This window comes from Balaenoptera ricei, chromosome X (genome assembly GCF_028023285.1).
Source record: "Balaenoptera ricei isolate mBalRic1 chromosome X, mBalRic1.hap2, whole genome shotgun sequence".
NCBI lineage: Eukaryota > Metazoa > Chordata > Mammalia > Artiodactyla > Balaenopteridae > Balaenoptera > Balaenoptera ricei.
In genome coordinates, this window is record NC_082660.1 from 1,074,274 (window position 1) to 1,094,861 (window position 20,588).

Below are 20,588 nucleotides of genomic sequence, written 5' to 3' on the forward strand. Positions count from 1 at the left end.
AAAATTATTTATTTTTGGCTGCGTTGGGTCTTCGTTGCTGCATGCGGGCTTTCTCTAGTTGTGGCGAGCGGGAGCTACTCTGTTGCGGTGCGCGGGCTTCTCATTGCAGTGGATTCTCTTGTTGTGGAGCACGGGCTCTAGGCGTGCAGGCTTCAGTAGTTGTGGCACGTGGGCTCAGTAGTTGTGGCTCACGGGCTCTAGAGCGCAGGCTCAGTAGTTGTGGCGCATGGGCTTAGTTGCTCCGCGGCATGTGGGATCTTCCCGGACCAGGGCTCAAGCCCGTGTCCCCTGTGTTGGCAGGCGGATTCTTAACCACTGCGCCACCAGGGAAGCCCCTAAAATATATCCTTACACCTAGAAAATTATACGTCTCTATTTTTGGAAGTTATGTATCTAACAGTCTGTGGTGGTTTTAGCTGGAAAGCACAGGTGAACTGTCAACACTCAACAGGGGGCCTGTTTGAAAGGACCCCACCTGACATTCGGGGCACTGGTTTCTAACGATAGCGGTGTACACGTCACAGACAACGTACACGTTGCTACACAGTCACCACTGTGCTCGCCTAGTCTTTAAGAGACACTTGGCCTCACACAGGTGCCTGGAGGACGTTTGCAGTAAACAAGCATCCTGACCCCGTAAACCTCCCCCCGCGTGAGCTCCTGGACGCGGTTTCACCATGGACGGGGGCAGAGGTGGGTTCCGCCGCCCTGAGCGTAAGAGAAGGCATCCACCGATCGGTGTGTCCACACGGCCGGGAGGGCAGAGGACAAACGCACTGAAAATAGGAGTGAAGCACTGGGAAATAGGGTCTAGATGCGCCGAGATCTAGTCACCAGCGAAGAGGGAGCGAGGGAGATGCTGACATCTCCCGGGGACCTGGCCTGGCCCGCGCATCCCCCGCCGGCCCCGGGGTCCCCCCGCCCCCGGCGCTCCCGGCCCGCGCGTCCCACCACCGGGCGCGTCCCCCGGGTCCAGAGCGCCACAGACGCGCGGAGACAGCCGTGCTTTCCGCCTCCTTTAATCTGTCCGGTGACACCTGCTCTCCAGGGACCCTTCACTGCCGGGCGCTGGGCCCCGCCGGGTTCCCGGTGACCCTCAGGGCGCAGCTCGGGTGCCCAGGACCACGCGCAGCAGGTCCCCCGCGCGCGCCACCCGCACGTCCCGGAAGCCGTGTCGCTGCAGGAGGCGGCGGTGCTCGTCGGGGCTCCGGGGCTGCCCGGCGCTCAGGGTCCGCAGCCGGGGGCTCCGCGACGCCCCCTCCTCCGCCGCCGCCGCTTCCGCCACCAGGAGGCCACCGCCTGGGGAACCAGAGACGCAGAAACAGAGAGAGACGGGGTGGGGGAGGAGCCTCAGGACCCAGCCTGCGGGGGCCCCGGGCTCCCCACTGAAGGGCTTCGCTGCAGGAAGACACGGACGGCAGGGGTTCTGAGTGTAGGGACACAGCTGCAGCCTCCCTGATGCCGAAAGGGACCGCACAGGGACTTCCCTGGCAGCAGTGTCCCGGGCCGACCTGCGTGGCACAGGGCTGCCACCGGCCACGAGGGCACCAGGAGCAGGATTTTTTTTCTTTTTTCTGACTTTTAATTGGTTCAGTGAGATTATCTTTTTTTTTTTTTTAATTATAGTTGATTTGCAATGTCTTAGTTTTAGGTGTACAGACAAGTGGCTCCGTTATACATGTACGTATATAGAGCAGAGTTCCCTGTGCTGTACAGTAGGTCCTTGTTGGTTGTTTTATGTAGCGTGGTGTTTGCATGTGGAGCTGCACGTTGCTGGGGGCAACCTACACGAGAGCCGTGAGAAGTAGAAAGTACGCGTGTGTGTGTTCACACTCCTGTACCTGCCCACCTCTCTGCGTATGTTATTTTCAGAAGCGCTTGTGACGGAGGAGGAGCCAAGCCAGGAGAAGATAAGCCTTGGGGCAGGAAGCAGAGGGGCAGGAGGTAGCTTACGCGTGCTTCTTCCTTTTGTTTGGGTTACCTGGGGAGACCCCCAGAAAACGCACAAAGCAGGTGGTGGCACACGCGCCCCAGCTCTGCACGCCGGTGACGGTAACTGGGAGAATTTTGGTGCAAAATCTCATTTGGGTTCTAGGCATTTCAGTAAACATGAAGTTAACAAAATGGGGATCATAGCCCCACACTATTAGTTATAAAATCAGCTGCAAGGATATATGGTACAGCACAGGGGATAGAGCCCATATTTTATAACTATAAATGGAGTGTAAGCTTTAAACATGGTGAATTACTATACTGTACACCTGTAACTTATGTAACATTGTACAGCAACTCTACTTCAATAAAAAGAATTGGGATCATATGCTATGCTCACTCTGTTCTCTGTCAGTTTTTATGTTTTTCAAACTCGTGGATACATGGGCTTATTAACTCAATGGGCTCCAAAAGCCTTATATTAAAGGAAGTCTTTTTTTTTTTTTTGGCCTCGCCGTGCAGCTGGCAGGATCTTACTTCCCTTACTTCCCTGACCAGCGCCCTCGGCACTGAAAGCGCAGACTCCTAACCACTGGACCGCCAGGGAATTCCCAGGAGGTCACGCTCAATTCTTATCTGTGACCCCACTGTCCCCAGGGTGCAGGCAACCTTTGCAATCCCAGCTACGGGGGTGGAGGGAAGCCCTGGTTCCCGGTGCCTGCCAATTTCTGAGCTCTAAGTATTTCCTCCACGGCCAATCTCACGCTGACAGCTTGGTATCAGCCGGCTGGCAGGAGTGCTGACCATCTAACACGCCGTTCTAGCCAGCAGGTCTCAGCTGCAACACACCGCATGGACCCCCGCCCCCAAAACCCTTCGCAGTATCAACGCGACTTCGAACTGACTGTCCCCAGGTTCCATGACTGTCTCTGAGGTGGGTAAGAATCCAGCTCTCACATCTCCCGGCCCTGCCTCGCCCCCGGGGGCACCCCTGTTGTGCGATTCCTTCCTTCTCAACCGTGTTCCATCCATCACGTGGGGGCTCTGGTCTCGGGCTGGGGACACAGCAGGGGGCAGACAGGAACCAGCCCTCCTGGGGCCACTTTCTTGGGGAGGGTACCCCGAATGTCCGTGTGATGCTCCTGTGACCACATGAAGACCGACATCTCACAGGCTGCGTGGGTGTCCTGGGGCGGCCGGAACAAAATACTTAGAACCACAGACCTCCATCCTCCCCCACCCTGGAGACCAGACGTCTGAGGTCAAGGTGTCCCAGGGCCGCGCTCCCTCCAGAGGCTCCAGGGGAGGGTCCTTCCCGCCTCTTCCAGCTTCTGGGGGCTCCAGGCGTCCCTGGGCTTGTGGCTGCCTCCCTCCCGTCTCTGCCTCTGTCTTCCCGGAGCTTCTCCTCTGTGTCTGTGTCTCTCCTCTTCTGTCTCTTAGAAGAACCCTGTCATTGGATGTAGGGCCACCCTCCTCCAGGAGGACCTCACCTCAGACCCTTCACTTCATCACATCAGCAAAGACCCTGCTTCCAAACAAGATTCTAGGTGGACGTGAATTTTGGGGGGGACCGTCTTCATCGTGCTACAGGGACCAACAAGAACGCCTCAACTACACGGTTGTCTTGGGGACAGAAACCGGCTCATTTAAAGAATGTACTTAACCTTCCGCGCTTTTCTTCATATTTTCCTAGGCGTTTCCCTTGCGGCCCAGTGGTTAGGGCTCCACGCGTCCAATGCAGGGGGTGCGGGTTTGATCCCTGGATGGGGAACTAGGATCCCGCTTGCCGCGTGATGCAGCCAAAAAATATATATATAAATAAAATAAAAGAGGGGATATATGTATACATATAACTGATTCACTTTGCTGTACAGCAGAAACTAACACAACATTGTAAAGCAACTATACTCTAAAAAAAGAATACATAAATTTAACTAAAAAAAAAAAAAATAAGAAACGGCCCTTTGGGTACCCCAGATGGAGGTGCCCGTCGCAGCTTGCAGGGCTCAGACCCCAGGGGAGGGGCTGCAGTCGTACGGAGCCGCACGGGTCCTGGGAACAGGTCACGGCTACAGGAGACGGGGCCCCAGGACGGTGGCCACACAGTCACTTCCTGCAACACCGCCCGCATGGACCCAGCCCTCGCTCTGGCTTTTGTCCGAAATAAGAGATCGGGAACGGGGGTCGTTTTCCTGAGAGCTGGAGAACAGGAGGGGCGTTTGGGTGTTGAAGGTGACCCCGGATTGGTGATTATTTTGTTTCATAACTGCACAGAAGAGGCAGCGGAGGTGCCCCAGGAGATGCCAGGGTCGCAGGACGTGGAAAGAGAGCTCGTCTTGCGCCGCTGGACGTGGGGACGCAGGGAGGGGCCCGGGCAGCTTGGTCCCCTCGACTCCACGAGCCCGATGACCCACGTTGGCTCCGAGCGCCGTGGGGACAGGCTGGGTACCACAGAGCAGCCCGGAAAATCATCATCATCGGAGGAGGGAGACCCTGAGCCCAGCGGGGCCCGGGGAGGGACACGGCCGCAGGGGGCGTCCATGAGCCCGAGACCCCAGACGCTGGCGCCAGAAAGTTCAGAAACGCATCACTGACACCCGAGAATGAGGTACGTCCTCGGGGAGCCGGTAAACTGAGCACCAGATGGCGGGCTGGAGGACGGGGAGCTTCCTCTATAACATGTACTCTCTTTTTATATTGGAAACTGTCTCTATGTGTTACAAAAGGCAAGTGCCTGACGTGGTCTCACCTGGTTTGCAGCTGCTCGAGATCCGGCTCAGTAACTTGTGGAGTCTGTCATCCGGCCAGTCCTGCAGAATTCTGGAAAGAACGTACAGATCTGCTTCCGGGAGGTTGTCTTTGAAAAAGTCACCTGGTTTTAAAACAAATGGGATTGAGCCGTTAGGGCCACAGGAACTGGGCCTGCACCCGACGGAAAGGAGTTGCACCACGTTCTACAAGGGATGAAACCGAAAGAGACGCTGCCTGCGGTGGGGACGTCTGTGTTCTCCAAGAAAGAGACGTTTGAGGGCTGACCTGGGGACAGGCCCTCCGGAGACAGGGTCTCTGCGGATGAAATGAAGGGAAGGCTCGGAGATGAGCTCCTCCTGGAGGAGGGTGGCCCTACATCCAATGACAGGGTCCTTCTAAGACACAGAAGAGGAGAGACACAAACACAGAGGAGAAGCCCCGGGAAGACAGAGGCAGAGACGGGAGGGATGGGGCCACAAGCCCAGGGACGCCTGGAGCCCCCAGAAGCTGGAAGAGGCAGGAAGGACCCTCCCCTGGAGCCTCTGGAGGGAGCGCGGCCCTGGGACACCTTGACCTCAGACGTCTGGCCCCCAGAACTGGGGGAGGATGGATTCAGGTCATTTTAAGCCCCCACTTTGGGGTCATTTGTCCCTGCAGCTACCAAATGTGTATCTCTAACTGTGGACACAGACACCTTTGCTATTTGTTCCTCCTAACCCTGCCTCGTTCCACAGTGGATTAGATGTAGCTCACATTTACACACACAAAACAAGAAAGAAAACATTTTGAATTGGCATGAAGGGAGAGTAAACACAGGGGTGCAGACAAGTCTACAAGGGGTGGCCCCAGACAGCTGCACAGAGATGGACAATATGCGCCGCTTCTTTTCTTTTTTTTTTTTTTTTTTGCGTTGGTGGTTCTCTTTCCTATATATGGTGAATCAGTAGCACAGCTTCCATCGTGCTGCTCCTAGATTTGAAGCTTTAAGGTGTGTCTCTGTCAGCTCAGGCAGAAGCAACAAAGTCCCACCAACAGGGGCTTCAACAATGCACGTTGATTTCTCATGGTCTGGAGGCTGGACATCCGAGATCAAGGTGTTGGCAGGGTCAGTTCCTGGTGAGGACCCTCTTCTAGGCTTGTAGGTAGTGGCCTACTCGTTGTGTCCTCACAGTGGGGAGACATGGATGATAGATAGATAGATACATACATACATAGAACAGATAAATGATAGGTGAATGGATGGATGGAGAGATAGATGGTAAATAATAGGTAGATAGATGATAGATATATGATTGATATAAAGACAGAGAGGTAGATAAATGATAGATTGATAAATATTGAATAGATAGGTATAGATAATAGATAAATGATAGATACATAGATGATACCTAGATTGATAATAGATATGACGGATGGATGAAGAGATACATAGATATAGACATGTGATAGATAAATAGATGATAGATAATAGAATAGATATGATGGATGGATACATAGATGATATAGACAGATAATAGGTATTAGATAAATAGGGTAGATAGGACAGATAAATGATAGGTGGATGGATGGATAGATGATAAATAATAGATGATAGATATATAGATAAATGATAGATGATTGATATAAAGACAGGTAGATAAAAGATAGATAGATATGATAGATAGCTACATTGATAGTTACATAGATGGTAGATGAATAAATGGATGAATGGATGGATAGATAGCTAGATGGTAGATATAATGCATGGACAGATAGATAGATGATAGATGGATGGATAGATAGATATGGATGGACACATAGATACACTGATAGATGAATAAGTGGATGGATGGATAGATGATAGAGAGATAGATAAATGATACACAGGTAGATAGATGATGGACGGATAGATACACATGATACATACATAGATGACAGTTGGATGGATAGATGGATAAATAGATATGGATGGACAGATAGATACACTGATAGATAAATAAGTGGATGGATGGATAGATGATAGAGAGATAGATAAACGATACACAGAGGATGGATGGATAGATGATAAATGTTACATACACAGATAGATAGATGATAGATGGATGGATAGATGGATAGATATGGATAGATAGATACACTGATAGACAAATAAGTGGATGGATGGATAGATGATAAAGAGATAGATAAACGATACATAGATAGATAGATGATGGATGGATAGATGATAGATAAACGGTACATACATAGATAGATAGATGATGGATAAACGATAGATACATAGATAGATGTTCCTGGTGTCCCTTCTAAGGACGCGGTCTTGCTGGATTAGGACTCCACCCTTGTGACCTCCTTCACCTTAATTACCTCCAGATAAGAGTCACACTGGGGGTGGGGCTTCAACATAGGCACTTGGGGACACACTTCAGTCCACAGCAGGGTGACTGGTTCTTTTTTTTAAGTAGGAAAGTATCAGGCGGTCGTGGGGCACAGGTCCCTCTAGCACATCCACCCTCAGGCCGGGCCACAGTGTGGATGAGTCACCAGGTGCCAAGAGTTTCCCTTCAATCCAGTCCCGCCGGGAAGTCCTTCCTCACATCCACCCCAAGGCCTTCCTGCTGTAGCCCCCACGTCACTTCCCTGTGAGGCTTGGGTCGCTGGTCGACATCTGCAGACGCCGATCTTGGCCCGTGCCCATCCCCACCTGCCCTCCCGCCCGGCTACTGCCCTCGCTGAGAACTTCAAACTCCTGTTCTCGGGGTTTGCAGATGCGCCCGTGTGCAGACGTGCACACACACACCGAGATGCACACACACAGACACATACGCATATAGAGACACATCGACACACAGATACATACATGTATAGAGACACACAGAGGCACTGAGATACACAGACACACAGATACACCAGTATATATGCACACACAGACACACAGAAACATGGATATAAGACACATACAGACACACAGAGAATACACACAGATATACACATACACAGGTATAAACATTCAGACACAGGAACATGGATACATACACAAACACACGCATACATATATATACATGTACATAGACACACAGAAACACACAGATCCACACACACAGACACAGAAACACACAGAAACGTGCGTATATACACATACATACACACAGACCCAGATACATACCCACAGATACAGAAACACACAAACAGAAACATACACACTCAGACATACAGACAGAAACACAGAGAAAGATGGATACACACACAGACACAGACACACTCACATATACCGACACATACAGACACACACACCCGCTCTGTATACGAGATAAATAAGGTCACCCAAATGCTGACACCCGGCGGACATGAAGCCACACTGACCTGGCACAAAGCGGATCCGCTCTGTCTGTCGTCCGCCACGCTGAAAGCCCCCAGAGAGCTCAATGACCTCTGGGAGGTCAAACACAGTCACCTGCAGATGCGGGTACTCCCGGGCGAGCTCGTGGGCCAGGATGCCGGTGCAGCCTGTGAGAAGCAAAGGCAGACTCGGGACCCTCCTGGCGTGTACGAAACCCCTGGAGTGTCTCCAGAGTTCAGCTCTGGCAAAACCAAAACGATGCTCTCAGATGTGGCCTGAGGCTTGTGCCCCGAAATGAGGTCAGCCAGTGGGGAGATCACTGGTGTCTCAAAGTCAGGGCCTCGTGGGCGGGTGCTGGCCCAGAGCAGGTGAGTGGGGTGGGCACAGACTCGTGGGGAATCCTGACAGCAAAGCTCTAGGGAGTTGTACTCTTCCCTGCCCCTTTCTGCTGCGGGAATGCAGACGCAATGGCTGGTGCCACAGCAGCCACTCTGGGCCACCAGGAGGAAAGTTGTGCAGAGGGTGGGGAAATGCAAGCTGGCAGCTCAGGAGTCCTCCTAGGACACCAATCCCACTACATCTCTTGGGCAGGGCATCTACTCCTCCTCCATCCACTGTCCTGAGGAAAGGATTTTCTGGGATGGGGTGGAGGGTGTGTGTGGCATAATTAGACCTGATGCGATGGCAGCAGATGGGCTTCACGGCCCCTCCCCTACTTGGCAGCCACCAGGAAGGGTCCCATAACCTCTACAGGGGTCCTGGGCCACCCCTGGGACCTCCTAGCACTTGGGAATATCAGCCCAAGCCCCCGCACCCACCCTGGATATATTTAGGTCCCCAGATGGTTTGTAGAGATAAACCCATTCTGCAATTCTTATTAGCAGGTAAGGTGCCCTAGATTTAATACGAGAGAAGAAACGCATGTAGCCCTTTGCACCCGACTCCTGGAGGGGGTGAATGTACCTCCCAGGTCGCAGGCAGAGGTGAATCGGGACAGGTCGAAGGCTGTGGCCACGTGGTGGGTGGTCAGCTTGCTGAGGCTGTGCATGGCCCTCATGAACTGCAGCGTCATCTCCCTGCTCTGGTGGTGGAAGCAGGGTCTGAGGAGACCCACCCGGAGCCCAGCCCGTCCTGCACCCGGGATGAGGTTCCACCTGGCATTTGTGTGGGTGGGGAGCTCAGGAGGGATCATGGAGAGGGGTCTGGGGTAGAGCGGGGTGGGGAGAGGTCCAGGGTAGAGCAGGGCGGGGAGGAGTCCGGGGTAGAGCAGGGCGGGGAGGGGTCCGGGGTAGAGGAGGGCGGGGAGGGGTCCGGGGTAGAGGAGGGCGGGGAGGGGTCGGGGTAGAGGAGGGCGGGGAGGGGTCCGGGGTAGAGGAGGGCGGGGAGGGGTCCGGGGTAGAGGATGGAGGGGAGGGGTCCGGGGTAGAGGAGGGCGGGGAGGGGTCCGGGGTAGAGGAGGGCGGGGAGGGGTCCGGGGTAGAGCAGGGCGGGGAGGGGTCCGGGGTAGAGGAGGGCGGGGAGGGGTCCGGGGTAGAGGAGGGCGGGGAGGGGTCCGGGGTAGAGGAGGGCGGGGAGGGGTCCGGGGTAGAGGAGGGCCGGGAGGGGTCCGGGGTAGAGGATGGCGGGGAGGGGTCCGGGGTAGAGGAGGGCAGGAGGGGTCCGGGGTAGAGCAGGCTGGGAGGGGGCACTGGTCTGAACTGTGTCCAGCTCGGCGGCGAGGCTGGAGTGCTGCCAGAAGGGCAGCTCCGCTGAATCCTGACACGGCGCACCCTCAGGGTCTGATTTCCAGTTTGCAGGGGGTCTCCTCCCGGGAGACTGCCGACTCCCCATTCGGGTCTCACTGGACCAGACCAGGAGGACTCAGGGGGTAACGACCCCCTGCCCCCTCAGCTGTCATCTCACTGAGGATGATCTGATCTGATTGTTTGCAGAGACCAGGGCTCCCTGCCCAGCTCCCCCGTGGGGGGTCCATGTGTGCTCGGGCCCCACCCAGGCGGGAGGGAATGAGCCCCTGGGTCAGAGAAGGAGGCCGGCAGGACAGCGTGCAGGGGACCCACCTGGGCCTGACACTCTTCGGGCTCCGGAGGGTGGGCAGGAGAGGGATGGGCAGGGAGTCAGCCCAAATCCCAAGGGGCGGGGGGGGGGGGGGGCGGGTGCAGACAGGGGCCGCGGGGGCCGGAGTCGTTTGCCTGAGGCCACGGATGGTGCTGCTGCCGTTTCACCCAGATTTGGGGCCTGGGGACCTCGGCATCTCCCAGGACACTGTCCTCTATGACCCCTCGAGACCCTCCAAGACCACCCAAGATCTTCCAAGACCCTCTGAGACCCTCCAAGACCCTCCGAGACCCCCCGAGACCCTCAGATACCACCCAAGACCCTCCGAGACCCTCCAAGATCAGCCAAGACCCTCTGAGACCCCTTCCGTCCCACACAACAGTGAACAGGGGTCGTGGGTGCCAGGGGGCGGGGGAAGGGCCGGGAAGCCCTTTGCACACCCTGCGCTGAGCTGAGAAGCAGAAGTCTGTGCAATTCAACTCCACGTAGGAAACACGGTGCCTTGATTCAAGGCAGCCCCTTCCTAGAAAAACCCTCCTTTCAGGAGCTGTGACCAGCCAGCCGCACCCTCCCCACCACGGCGTCCCCACCGTTCCCCATCTGCAGCCTCCCCGTCTGCAGCCTCCCGCTGGGATTCCCAACCGATTCCGACCGTCCAGAATCTGAGACGTTTCCGTGCCCACTGGTCCCTCAGCAGCACCGACGGGACGTGAGAGGAACACGGGCTTACAGTACCTGGGACAGGTGCTCCTCCTCCTCCGTCACCCCCAGAGCCCCGCGGGCCTGGCCCGCCCCCTCCCGCATGGCCAGGCCCAGGCGTGTGAAGACGCCCCAGACGTGGGCGTCATTGTACTCGGCCAGGCCCAGGAGAGAGTGTTCGCCGTCTGACACCAGGTGCAGGGTCGCCACCGCCGTGTTGCTGTAACCTGAAAGGACAGGCGTCGTTTGCCGGCTCAGCTGACTGCGGGGCGAGCCACCGCCCAGCGTCACCGGGATGTCAGCACAAGCATCGTCTCTCCGGCTAAGTGCCAAGCGCACGGACGCCCAGAGGCAAGGACGCAAGGATGCTGCTCTTCCTCGAGGTGACCCTCCAAGCCCCCGGGACGGTCACTTGGCCAGGCTACAGTCCCCAGTGAGACGTCCCCGTCGGGGAGAGGGCGCGGTTTGGTCACGTGCTTGGCACCTGCAAGTCAGCGGACTTTGGGTGAAGGAGGTGGCGCTAGGTAACGTGGCTGGGTCTCACCCCATCAGCTGAAGGCCTTGAGAGCAGACAAGCACCGAGCGGCCAGCCGGAGGGGTTCAGACGCGCCGGAGCCCAAAGGCACGGACAGCAACTGCTCGCAACCAGTCCGTCCGTATCCCGCGGGCTCTGCCTCTCCGGAGCCCCGCGTGGCACGGGGCGGCCCACTCTCCTCCCACTTCCCGGCGGGCTGTCCACCCGGCCCGGCCCCCAGGGGCCCTGCCGGGACACCCCTACCTGCAGAATCGGAGGCTGCAGGCAGAGGGGACGGCGGCTGAGACCCCCTGTACCTCCACAGCCCCACGTAACGCCGGTCATCAGATGGAAAGAACAGCATGGGGCCTACGGTTTTCCTTTTCTGAACTTTCAAGAAGCTTATTGAAACTAACTGTCCATTCGGCACTTTATTTTTTAAATTAATTAATTAATTAATTATATTTATTTTTGGCTGTTTTGGGTCTTTGTTGCTGTGCGCGGGCTTTCTCTAGTTGCGGCGAGCGGGGGCTGCTCTTTTTTGCGGTGCGCGGGCTTCTCATTGTGGTGGCTTCTCGTTGCGGAGCACGGGCTCTAGGCGCACGGGCTTCAGGAGTTGCAGCACGCGGGCTTCAGGAGTTGTGGCACATGGGCTCAGTAGTTGTGGCTCGCGGGCTCTAGAGCACAGGCTCAGTAGTTGTGGCACGTGGGCTTAGTGGCTCCGCGGCATGTGGGATCCTCCCGGACCAGGGCTCGAACCCGTGTCCCCTGCATCGGCAGGTAGATTCTTAACGACTGCGCCACCAGGGAAGCCCCATTCGGCACTTTACATGTTGTCTTTGTTTTAGAAACTGAATTTTTATTGTTGCTTAATTTTCTTTTTCTTTTTTGTGGCGGCACCGCACGGCACGTGGGCTCTTAGTTAGCGGTGGAACCCGGGCCCCTGCAGTGGGAGCGCGGAGCCTTAACCACTGGACCGCCAGGGAAGTCCTCACACGTTTTTTTAAAGACTGTTATCTTTAATTATATAAATATACATTTTTAAAAAACTTTTTATTTTATATGGGAGTATAGTTGATGAGCAATGTTGTGTTGCTTTGAGGTGCACTCAAAGACTTCTAAGACACTCCTCAGGTAGCAGGAATTGAAAGCCCGGACCTCAGACCCTTTCTCCACGTTTGGTCATTATTTTCAGTTGAGGAGAGGGGCTTCCCTGGTGGCGTAGTGGTTAAGAATCTGCCGGCCAATGCAGGGGACACGGGTTCGAGCCCTGGTCCGGGAAGATCCCACATGCCACGGAGCAACTAAGCCCGTGCACCACAACTACTGAGCCTGCGCTCTACAGCCCGCGAGCCACAGCTACTGAGCCCACGTGCCGCAACTACTGAAGCCCGCGCGCCTAGAGCCCATGACCCGCAATGAGAAGCCACCGCGATGGGAAGCCCACGCACCACAATGAAGAGTAGCCCCCGCTCGCTGCAACTAGAGAAAGCCTGCACTCAGCAACAAAGACCCAGTGCAGCCAAACATAAATAAATAAATTTATTAAAAAAAAAAAAAATGGAGGAGAATGTTACTAAGGTGCTCTGGCTGGGGGGAAGTTCTGCATCCTGTGACCCAAATCTTTAGCGTGTACTTGTCCGCCTCTCGTATGAGGGGCAGCTCTGGGGGGCTTCCGCCAGCACCCTGCTTCCCTGCTCGCCACAGAAGCGATGCTGTTACTCCTGCTCTGGGGTCTCCTGAGCCCCTGCCTCTCTCCACCTGCTCAAGGACCAGATGGTCTGAGAACACCCTCGAGAGCTCTGTGCACCCAGCAAACCGACGCTGTCACCCTTCATCCGTCCGTTTACCTCGTCTGCCATCTACTTCGTTTTGTCTTTCTATCTATGTATCTACCTACCCATCTATTACCTATCAGTCATCTACATGTATCTCTCTCGTCTAGTAACCCTCTATCTTCAACATCACCTATTCACCCATCTACCATCCACCTATTCATTTACTATCTATCACCTGTGCAAGTGTACATGTACCTATTTACCTATCATTGATCTTTTTATCATCTCTCTATTCATCTGTCATTTACCCATCCACCCATCTATTATCTATTCATCCACCCCTCCATCTATCATGTATTTTCTATCAACTATCTATCTTTCTATCGTCTATCGACCATTGATCTACGCATGCATCATATCTATTCTATTATCTATCTATATCAGCTACCTGTTCATCCATCTACTTACCTATTTACATACCCAAGTATCCACCCATCAATCAGTCTATCTACCTATGCATCTATAACCTGTCAGTCATCTCCATGTATCTCTCTCATCTATTAATCATCTATCTTCAGCATCAGGTATCCATCTATGTATCTGTTTATTTACTTAGCGTCTAGCATTTGTGTATGTATCGATCGTATCTATTATCTATCTTTTTATCATCTGTCTATTCATCTATTATTTATCTATCCACCCATCTATTATCTATTCATCTATCATTTATCTATCTATCCACCCATCTATTATCTATCATCTCTATTATCAATTTATATCTATTGATCTATCAATCTATCTAGTACCTATTTATCCACCCACCCATCCATCCATCATCTTATCCATCTACTTATCCTATTATCTATCCATCCATCCATTTATTTATCCATCCACCTGTCCTCTATTTATGTATCACCTATCAACCTAGCTATCTTTCTATCCTCTACCTCTTCATCCATCTATCTGCTTATCTATCTACATATCTATGCGCCCACCTATCAACCAAACAATCCATCTATCCGTCATTTATCCATCCACCCATCTATTACCTATTTGTCCATTCACCCATCCACGTATCATCTGTTTATCTATCATCTATCTATCCATCCATGTACCTATCATCTCTATTATCAATCGATATCTATCTGTCCATCCATCCACCTCATCTGTCTGCCTATCTAAACAAATAAGTAAGAATAAACAGATATCTTATGCTGTGCACACAGACATACCCTATGGGCTGTCTCTCTCGAGAACCCTGGCTGATACAGGCCCTCTGAGCCCATAAAGAAGTCTGTCTCCTCACACACCACACACACACACACACACACACACACACACACACACACACAGTTTCCTCCTTCCACCCACCCTCTGCTCCTGACCCTCTGGGGCATTCCTGGGGCAGAGGGATGATGGATGATGGTCTGTGCTCCCCGCCTCGGCTCAGAAGCCGCTGTCACTTGGTGACTCGGTCTCGCAGGCAAAGCTGCTGGGAAGACACCCAGGAAACCCCTCACCTCTGTGCGTCTTCTCCAGTAACCCCAGGGCCGCGCAGACATCCAGCAGCTGCTCGGTCCCGCCCGCGCAGGCGTCGAGTTTGCGGGCGACATCCACGGCCGTCAGGGGGCCTTGGTCTTTCAACACATCAAACAGTTTGAGCTTGCAAGCCGTGAACAGGACCTGTCCGCGAAGAACAGTTACAGTTGGACATACAACGTGACTTATCAATTGCTCTATATTCCCAGGGGCTCCAAAGAGGGAGGGCAGGACGGTCGAAAACATCGAGCTCAGGGGAAACTTCTGCAGCGGAGAGTGGGTCGTGGCTCCAGGGCGCACAAGGTTTGCTCCAGGCAAGACCAAGGCGACGAACACTAAGCAGAGAAACCGTCCCAGCGGAGAAAGAGCAGAGCGCTGCTGCCAGGGGCTGCGTGGTACCCTCCAAGGTTCCTACGCCAACGCCCCAAGTCCCAGGACCTCAGGATGAGACCACGTGGAGACGGGGCCTCTGCGCGGGACACGGCCGCTCCACGCTGCTCAGGACACACCCTCACGTGACACTGTAAACCTCCCTGGAGCTCTCACCTCACAACGCAGACACCTCCAGGGGCAAGTAAAGGGGCGCTTCGGGAAAGGGCCCGACCTGAGCTGCGTCCAGAACTACCGTGACTGACCTGGGGCGGGGGGTGGGTGACACTTGCTCCAAGACCCCCGACAGACCCCGGCTTGGTCGGCATGGTCAGCCATTGGGAGACCTTTGTAAGGAGACCCGTGTCACACGAGGGTGGATGGACAGACGGCGAGGTATGTAGATAGGTGACAGATACAGACAGGTGACAGATAGGTAAATGGGTGGAGGGAGGGATAGACAGGTAGGCAGGTGATAATAACAGACATGCAGATGATGTATAGAGATAGATAGAGATGATATATAAATGGGTGGATATGTGCATAGGAATAATAATAGACCCAGACGATAGATACAGACAGACATGACAGATAAGCAGGTGGATAGACAGATGACAGATAAATAGGTAAATAGAGATAGAGACAGACAAATGATAGGAAAATGGATGGATGAACAATGGAGAGAAGACAGATGATAATAACAGATATAGAGAGATAACAAATATAAATTATACACAGATAAGTGGAGGGATGGATAGACAGATGATAGTAGTTATATAGATAGATAACCGTAGGTATACATACATTGATGATGTAGATAGATAAATATAGATAACAAATAGATATAGATAGGTAAATGATAGCTAGATTAATGGTGGATAGAGAGAAGATAGATAATGATAGATATATATATATATAGATAAATGATACGTATAGATAGATGATAGATATAGACATAGATGATACGTGGATAGATGATTGATAGATTGGTGGATAGATAAATGATAGGTAGGGAGACGGATGGATGAATGGATGGACAGAAGGTAGACAGATGATAATAACAATAGATATAGGTAAACAATAGACATTCATAGACGACGGATATAGATTATACCTAGATCAGTGGGCGGATGGACAGATGATAGGTACATAGACAGTAATGACAGTATATATAGATTGATGAGATAGATGACAGACAAATGAAATGGACAGACGGATGGATGGACAGATGCTAGATCGACAGACCGTGGAAGCACAGCACACCTCCACCGAGTGCCAGCCTGACGGGCTGCAGCAGCGCGTCTGCACCAGCATCTCCAGGCGGATCACAGAATCTGACCTACACGCGGCATAACCACCTTCCGTCCTAGGCACACAGGTCCCCTCTCCTGAGGAGGAGGTGACAGGAGGGTGGCCGGGGTGGAGGGGGGAAGGTCAGGCCCCCAGTCCTTCCCCAGCCAGTGTCCTGTCTCTCCACGAGCCACTGAGGCTGCCCCTGCAGGGCCCCAGCACGAGCAAGCCTGCCCCCTGCTCCAACCCCCAGGAGCCCAGAGCTGCAGGAGGGTCTGGTGGGGGAGGGGGAGGGCCGGGCCATGTGTCACAGCCGGGCGGGCGCACAAGTGCGTCCACAAGAGCCAGAGAGATGGTGGAGGCCAACTGGGTGGGCCGCTGCCCAGCCCACTCCCCGTCGGGCCCCGGGCCTGGGGCTTCCCTGAAACACCTGCGCACGGCGGCCTTGCGCGTGGGCACAGGGCAGCCTGTGGCCAAAGGTACCTGCTGGTTCCAGGAAGCATCGAGCTGGCCCAGTGCTGACCCTCCCCTGCCCAGGACACCCTCTGGCTGGGACGGCTGCCCGGGACCCCGAGGCCACAGGACGACGAGGCCACACGCCCTGACCTGGTCTGCCCTGCGGGCAGCTGGTGTCCTGGGGGCCACAATCCACCTGCTGCCCGGCCAGCAGGGCTGCAGGGTCCCAGAGGCGGCCGCACGGCCGGCATTCCAGCCCCACCTCCCTGGGCTGGGCACATAGTGTGGGCCCCTCGCTGGGGTCACGTGAGCCCTGCTCACCTTCAAACACCCGCACAGACCCCGCCCTGCCCCCTCCAGGCACAGACCACAGTTATGGGCTCGACAGTGGCCCCAAAAGGATATGTGCATGCCCTGACCCCCCAAATATGGGAATGAGACCTTATGTGGAAACAGGATCTCTGCAGATGTGATGAAGGGAAGGGTCTGAGATGAGGTCCCCCTGGAGGAGGGTGGCCCTACAACCAATGACAGGGTCCTTCTAAGAGACAGAAGAGGAGAGACACAGACACAGAGGAGAAGCCCCGGGAAGACGGAGGCAGAGACGGGAGCGAGGCGGCCACAAGCCCAGGGACGCCTGGAGCCCCCAGAAGCTGGAAGAGGCGGGAAGGCCCCCCCCCCCGCCGGAGCCTCTGCAGGGACCTTGGCCCTGGGACACCTTGAGCTGTGGTCCCCGGGATGGGGGAGGATGGATGCCTGCGGTTTTAGGCTCCCCTGTGTTGGGGTCACATGGTCACGAATCACACGAGTACCTTGGATGCTTTGAAGCCGTCCATCAGCTCCAGGAGGCCCGTGGGGAACGGGGGCCGGCTGTCCGCCCCGTTAAGGGCTGCGTCCAGCGCTCCGGGAGCCTGTGACCGGTCTCCGTCCGCCTCCTCGCCACCACGGCCGCCCTCGGCGCTCGGACCTGGGTCCGAGCCACCTCCCTCCGTGTCACTGAGATTCTCGAAGGTGTCGACGGCGGGGATGGAGTCGCGCTTGACCCGCCGCAGGCCCTCGGGGCGGGGCGGGTAGTACAGGCGTGCCAGCTCCTTGCAGAAGTGGTTCAGGGGGAAGCCCACGACGTTGAGGAAGTCCCCGTGCACGTTCTCCACCAGCATCCCGCCCAGCGCCTGGATCCCGTAGCCGCCAGCCTTGTCCCTGGGGCGGGGAACCACGGTAGCGGGGGGGGGGGGGGGGGGGGGGAGGAGGGGAGAGAAGACGGCAACGACGTTGACCTTCCCGGGGTCAGCAGACCTGCAGCCAGGACCCCTGCAGGGGAACCCGCCAACCTCAGACCTGGGTGGCTGTGCCCTGGGGCGTCCGGGCCCAGATCCCAAGTGACCCCCTCGGTCCCGCCCGTGGGACGTGACGAGGGGCACCTGGCGAGCACTCAGGGAGCTGCCCCCCACCCCAGGCCTGGCGCATGGCCGCCAGCAGGCTCTCTGAGGGGAAGGGGATCGCTGTCAAGGACCCAGGCCCCCGGCTGTGCTCTCCTGCCACCTGCATCCCCGTCCCTCGGATGTCCATCCATGTGGGTCCTCGGCCCAGGTCTTCCGCGGGCGCCACTGCTGAGACCTCCTTACGAGGGAAGAGGGGCTCGTGAAGCCCCTCCCTCCACCCTGACTCCCCTGCCTCTCCCTCCGGGCCAGACACGGGTCCATAAAGTGACAGGGGCAGTAATCTGGGGCCCCCCCGGCAGTGAACCCACCCCCGTGGTCCCCACACCTGCGCCCACCCCCCGACCCTCGCCCGGGCCCTTTCCTGGGGGAAAGGGGACGGGGGAGCTGGCATGCCCTCTGGTTTGGCCTCTTGGTCCCGCCGCAGCTGCAGCGGTGAACGGCCTGACGCTGCCTCTCGTTTTGGTGTGTTGTCCTGATGAGACACCCCGATACCCAGCAGCTCCGCTCTTGACAGCCGGCACCGCCCAGAGCCCGGCGCCCTGCGGCATCCTAACCCACAACGCCATGGTGTCGGGAGGTGGGACCTCGGGGAGGTGACGAGGTCATGAGGGTGCAGCCCCCGTGGATGGGATTAGTGTCCTTCTAAAAGAGACCCCAGGGAGCTCCCTGGCCCCTTCCTCCAGGCGAGGACACAGCGAGGAGTCACCATCTAGGAGCCAGGAAGCAGCCTCACTAGATGCTAAATCTGGCCCCGCCAGGACCTCAGACTTCCAGCCTCCAGGACAGTGAGAAATACATGTCTCTTGTGTACAAGCTCCCTGCCTGTGGGGCTTTGTTAGGACCCCAGGCAGACTAGGATGCCCCAGAGCTGAGGCTCCTGTGAGAACTCATCATCACAGAAGATGGTGAGAACCGGGCCGGGCGCACAGCACACCCCTTACTACCCTGCAACGGGGGCTCCCACGCCCGCCAGAAGGACAAGCCAGTCGGGGAGTCCCTTTGCTGTGGCTGCTTCCACGAGACCAATACCCCAGGGAGACTCTTCTCCCCTGCCTTTACCGTGAACAGGCCTGTGGCTGCTTCCACAAGACCAATACCCCAGGGAGACTCTTCTCCCTGGCCTTTACCGTGAACAGGCCTGAGACGGGCTTTAACCAGCAGAACACGTGCTCGGACCCTCGGTCTCAGGAGCCCAGGGCGTCTGCGCTCACCTCCCGCGGCTGTCGGTGCCCGGCCCCTCGCGAGCACCCTGAGTGAGCCGCTTCCCGCAGACACATGGGGAGGCTGGTCCCCGAGGCACCGTCAGACCCGTGGCGAGGCCACCAGCCACCAGCTGGCGCCGAGCCCCGCCCCGGCGGGGCTGGGGAGTGCAGCCAGCGAGGCTGGAGCACAAGCTGAGCCTCCGTGACCTTGACAAGATTGCAGCCCGGACCCGGCGCGCTTTGGGGCGGTCAGAGTGACTCTGGGGTCACGGTGACCTCTGCCCTCCAGGGACCAGCCCCGGCTGCCCCACCGTCGTGGGAGCGGGCGTGGCGCCCTGGGGGGGCCGGCTGCGCTGTAGGAGCACCCACGGGACGGGGACCCCTAGGAAGGCATCCTTCTAGCACCTTCCAGGCACCGGGGCACCGGGCTCGTCAGGAGCACCGGCCCCCAACACAGGCGGAGCCACGCGCCCGGCGCGTCCGCCGCCCACAGCGGGGACTCGGCACCGCAGCTCCCAACAGAGACTCACATGGGCTCCCCGCTGTTGATGTACTCCCACAGCAGCTCCTCCGACAGCTCCGAGAACGTCACCGTGGTCTCCTCGTAGAACTCCGAGACCTCCGTGTCCAGCCGGCCGTCTGCAAGGAAGGACCCCGCAGTGAGGGTGCGTGGCCGGCGCCAGGCCCCCGCGTCCCCAGGTTCTAGCCGCTGCCTCTGGGGGGAGTTGGCCTGAGCTTTGCGTGGAATTCACATACAGTCGTTAACGGTTCCTTTTAGACAAGGGAAAAGAGAAAGAATAAAACAGAAAAGCGGGCAACAGAATTGGCAAGCAGGAGAAAAAGCTGCAGCCTGCAGAGCCGGATGAGACGGGCCTCTGGTTTCTGCGCTAATTCGTGGAGTAGAGTTACCACAGGGCAATGCTGCAGTCTACACAAGGCTTTCGGCTGTGGGGCTGGAAACGCCCCAGGCACACAGTACAGTGGCTACGCACGGCGGCCAATCGTGAGGGCTCTCCACACCAGCCGTCCTGGCGTGAATGGGGCCCCCCAAACGTCACATCCTCTGAAAACCTCAGAACCGGACCTTATTAGGAAACAGGGTCTCTGCAGATGTGATGAAACGAAGGGTTTGAGATGAGGTCCTCCTGGAGGAGGGTGGCCCTACAGCCAATGACAGGGTCCTTCTAAGACACAGAAGAGGAAAGACCCAGACACAGAGGAGAAGCCCCGGGAAGACAAGAGGCA

At 56.0% G+C, this 20,588-nt stretch overlaps 1 protein-coding gene across 1 annotated transcript in view; it reads right to left on the reverse strand.

The window, feature by feature from the left end:
• Window positions 1–1,003: 1,003 nt before the first annotated feature.
• ASMTL (acetylserotonin O-methyltransferase like) overlaps window positions 1,004–20,588 on the reverse strand; it is a 21,359-nt gene continuing 1,774 nt past the window's right edge. Inside the window, exons 3-10 of the mRNA XM_059911706.1 lie at window positions 19,874–20,073; window positions 17,512–17,899; window positions 14,566–14,728; window positions 10,790–10,980; window positions 8,963–9,080; window positions 8,023–8,166; window positions 4,682–4,804; window positions 1,004–1,299 (exon numbers count right to left, since the gene is read on the reverse strand). Coding sequence (XP_059767689.1) covers window positions 1,097–1,299; window positions 4,682–4,804; window positions 8,023–8,166; window positions 8,963–9,080; window positions 10,790–10,980; window positions 14,566–14,728; window positions 17,512–17,899; window positions 19,874–20,073 — 1,530 coding nt within the window. The 3' untranslated portion in view covers window positions 1,004–1,096. The remainder of the gene's footprint in view (window positions 1,300–4,681; window positions 4,805–8,022; window positions 8,167–8,962; window positions 9,081–10,789; window positions 10,981–14,565; window positions 14,729–17,511; window positions 17,900–19,873; window positions 20,074–20,588) is intronic.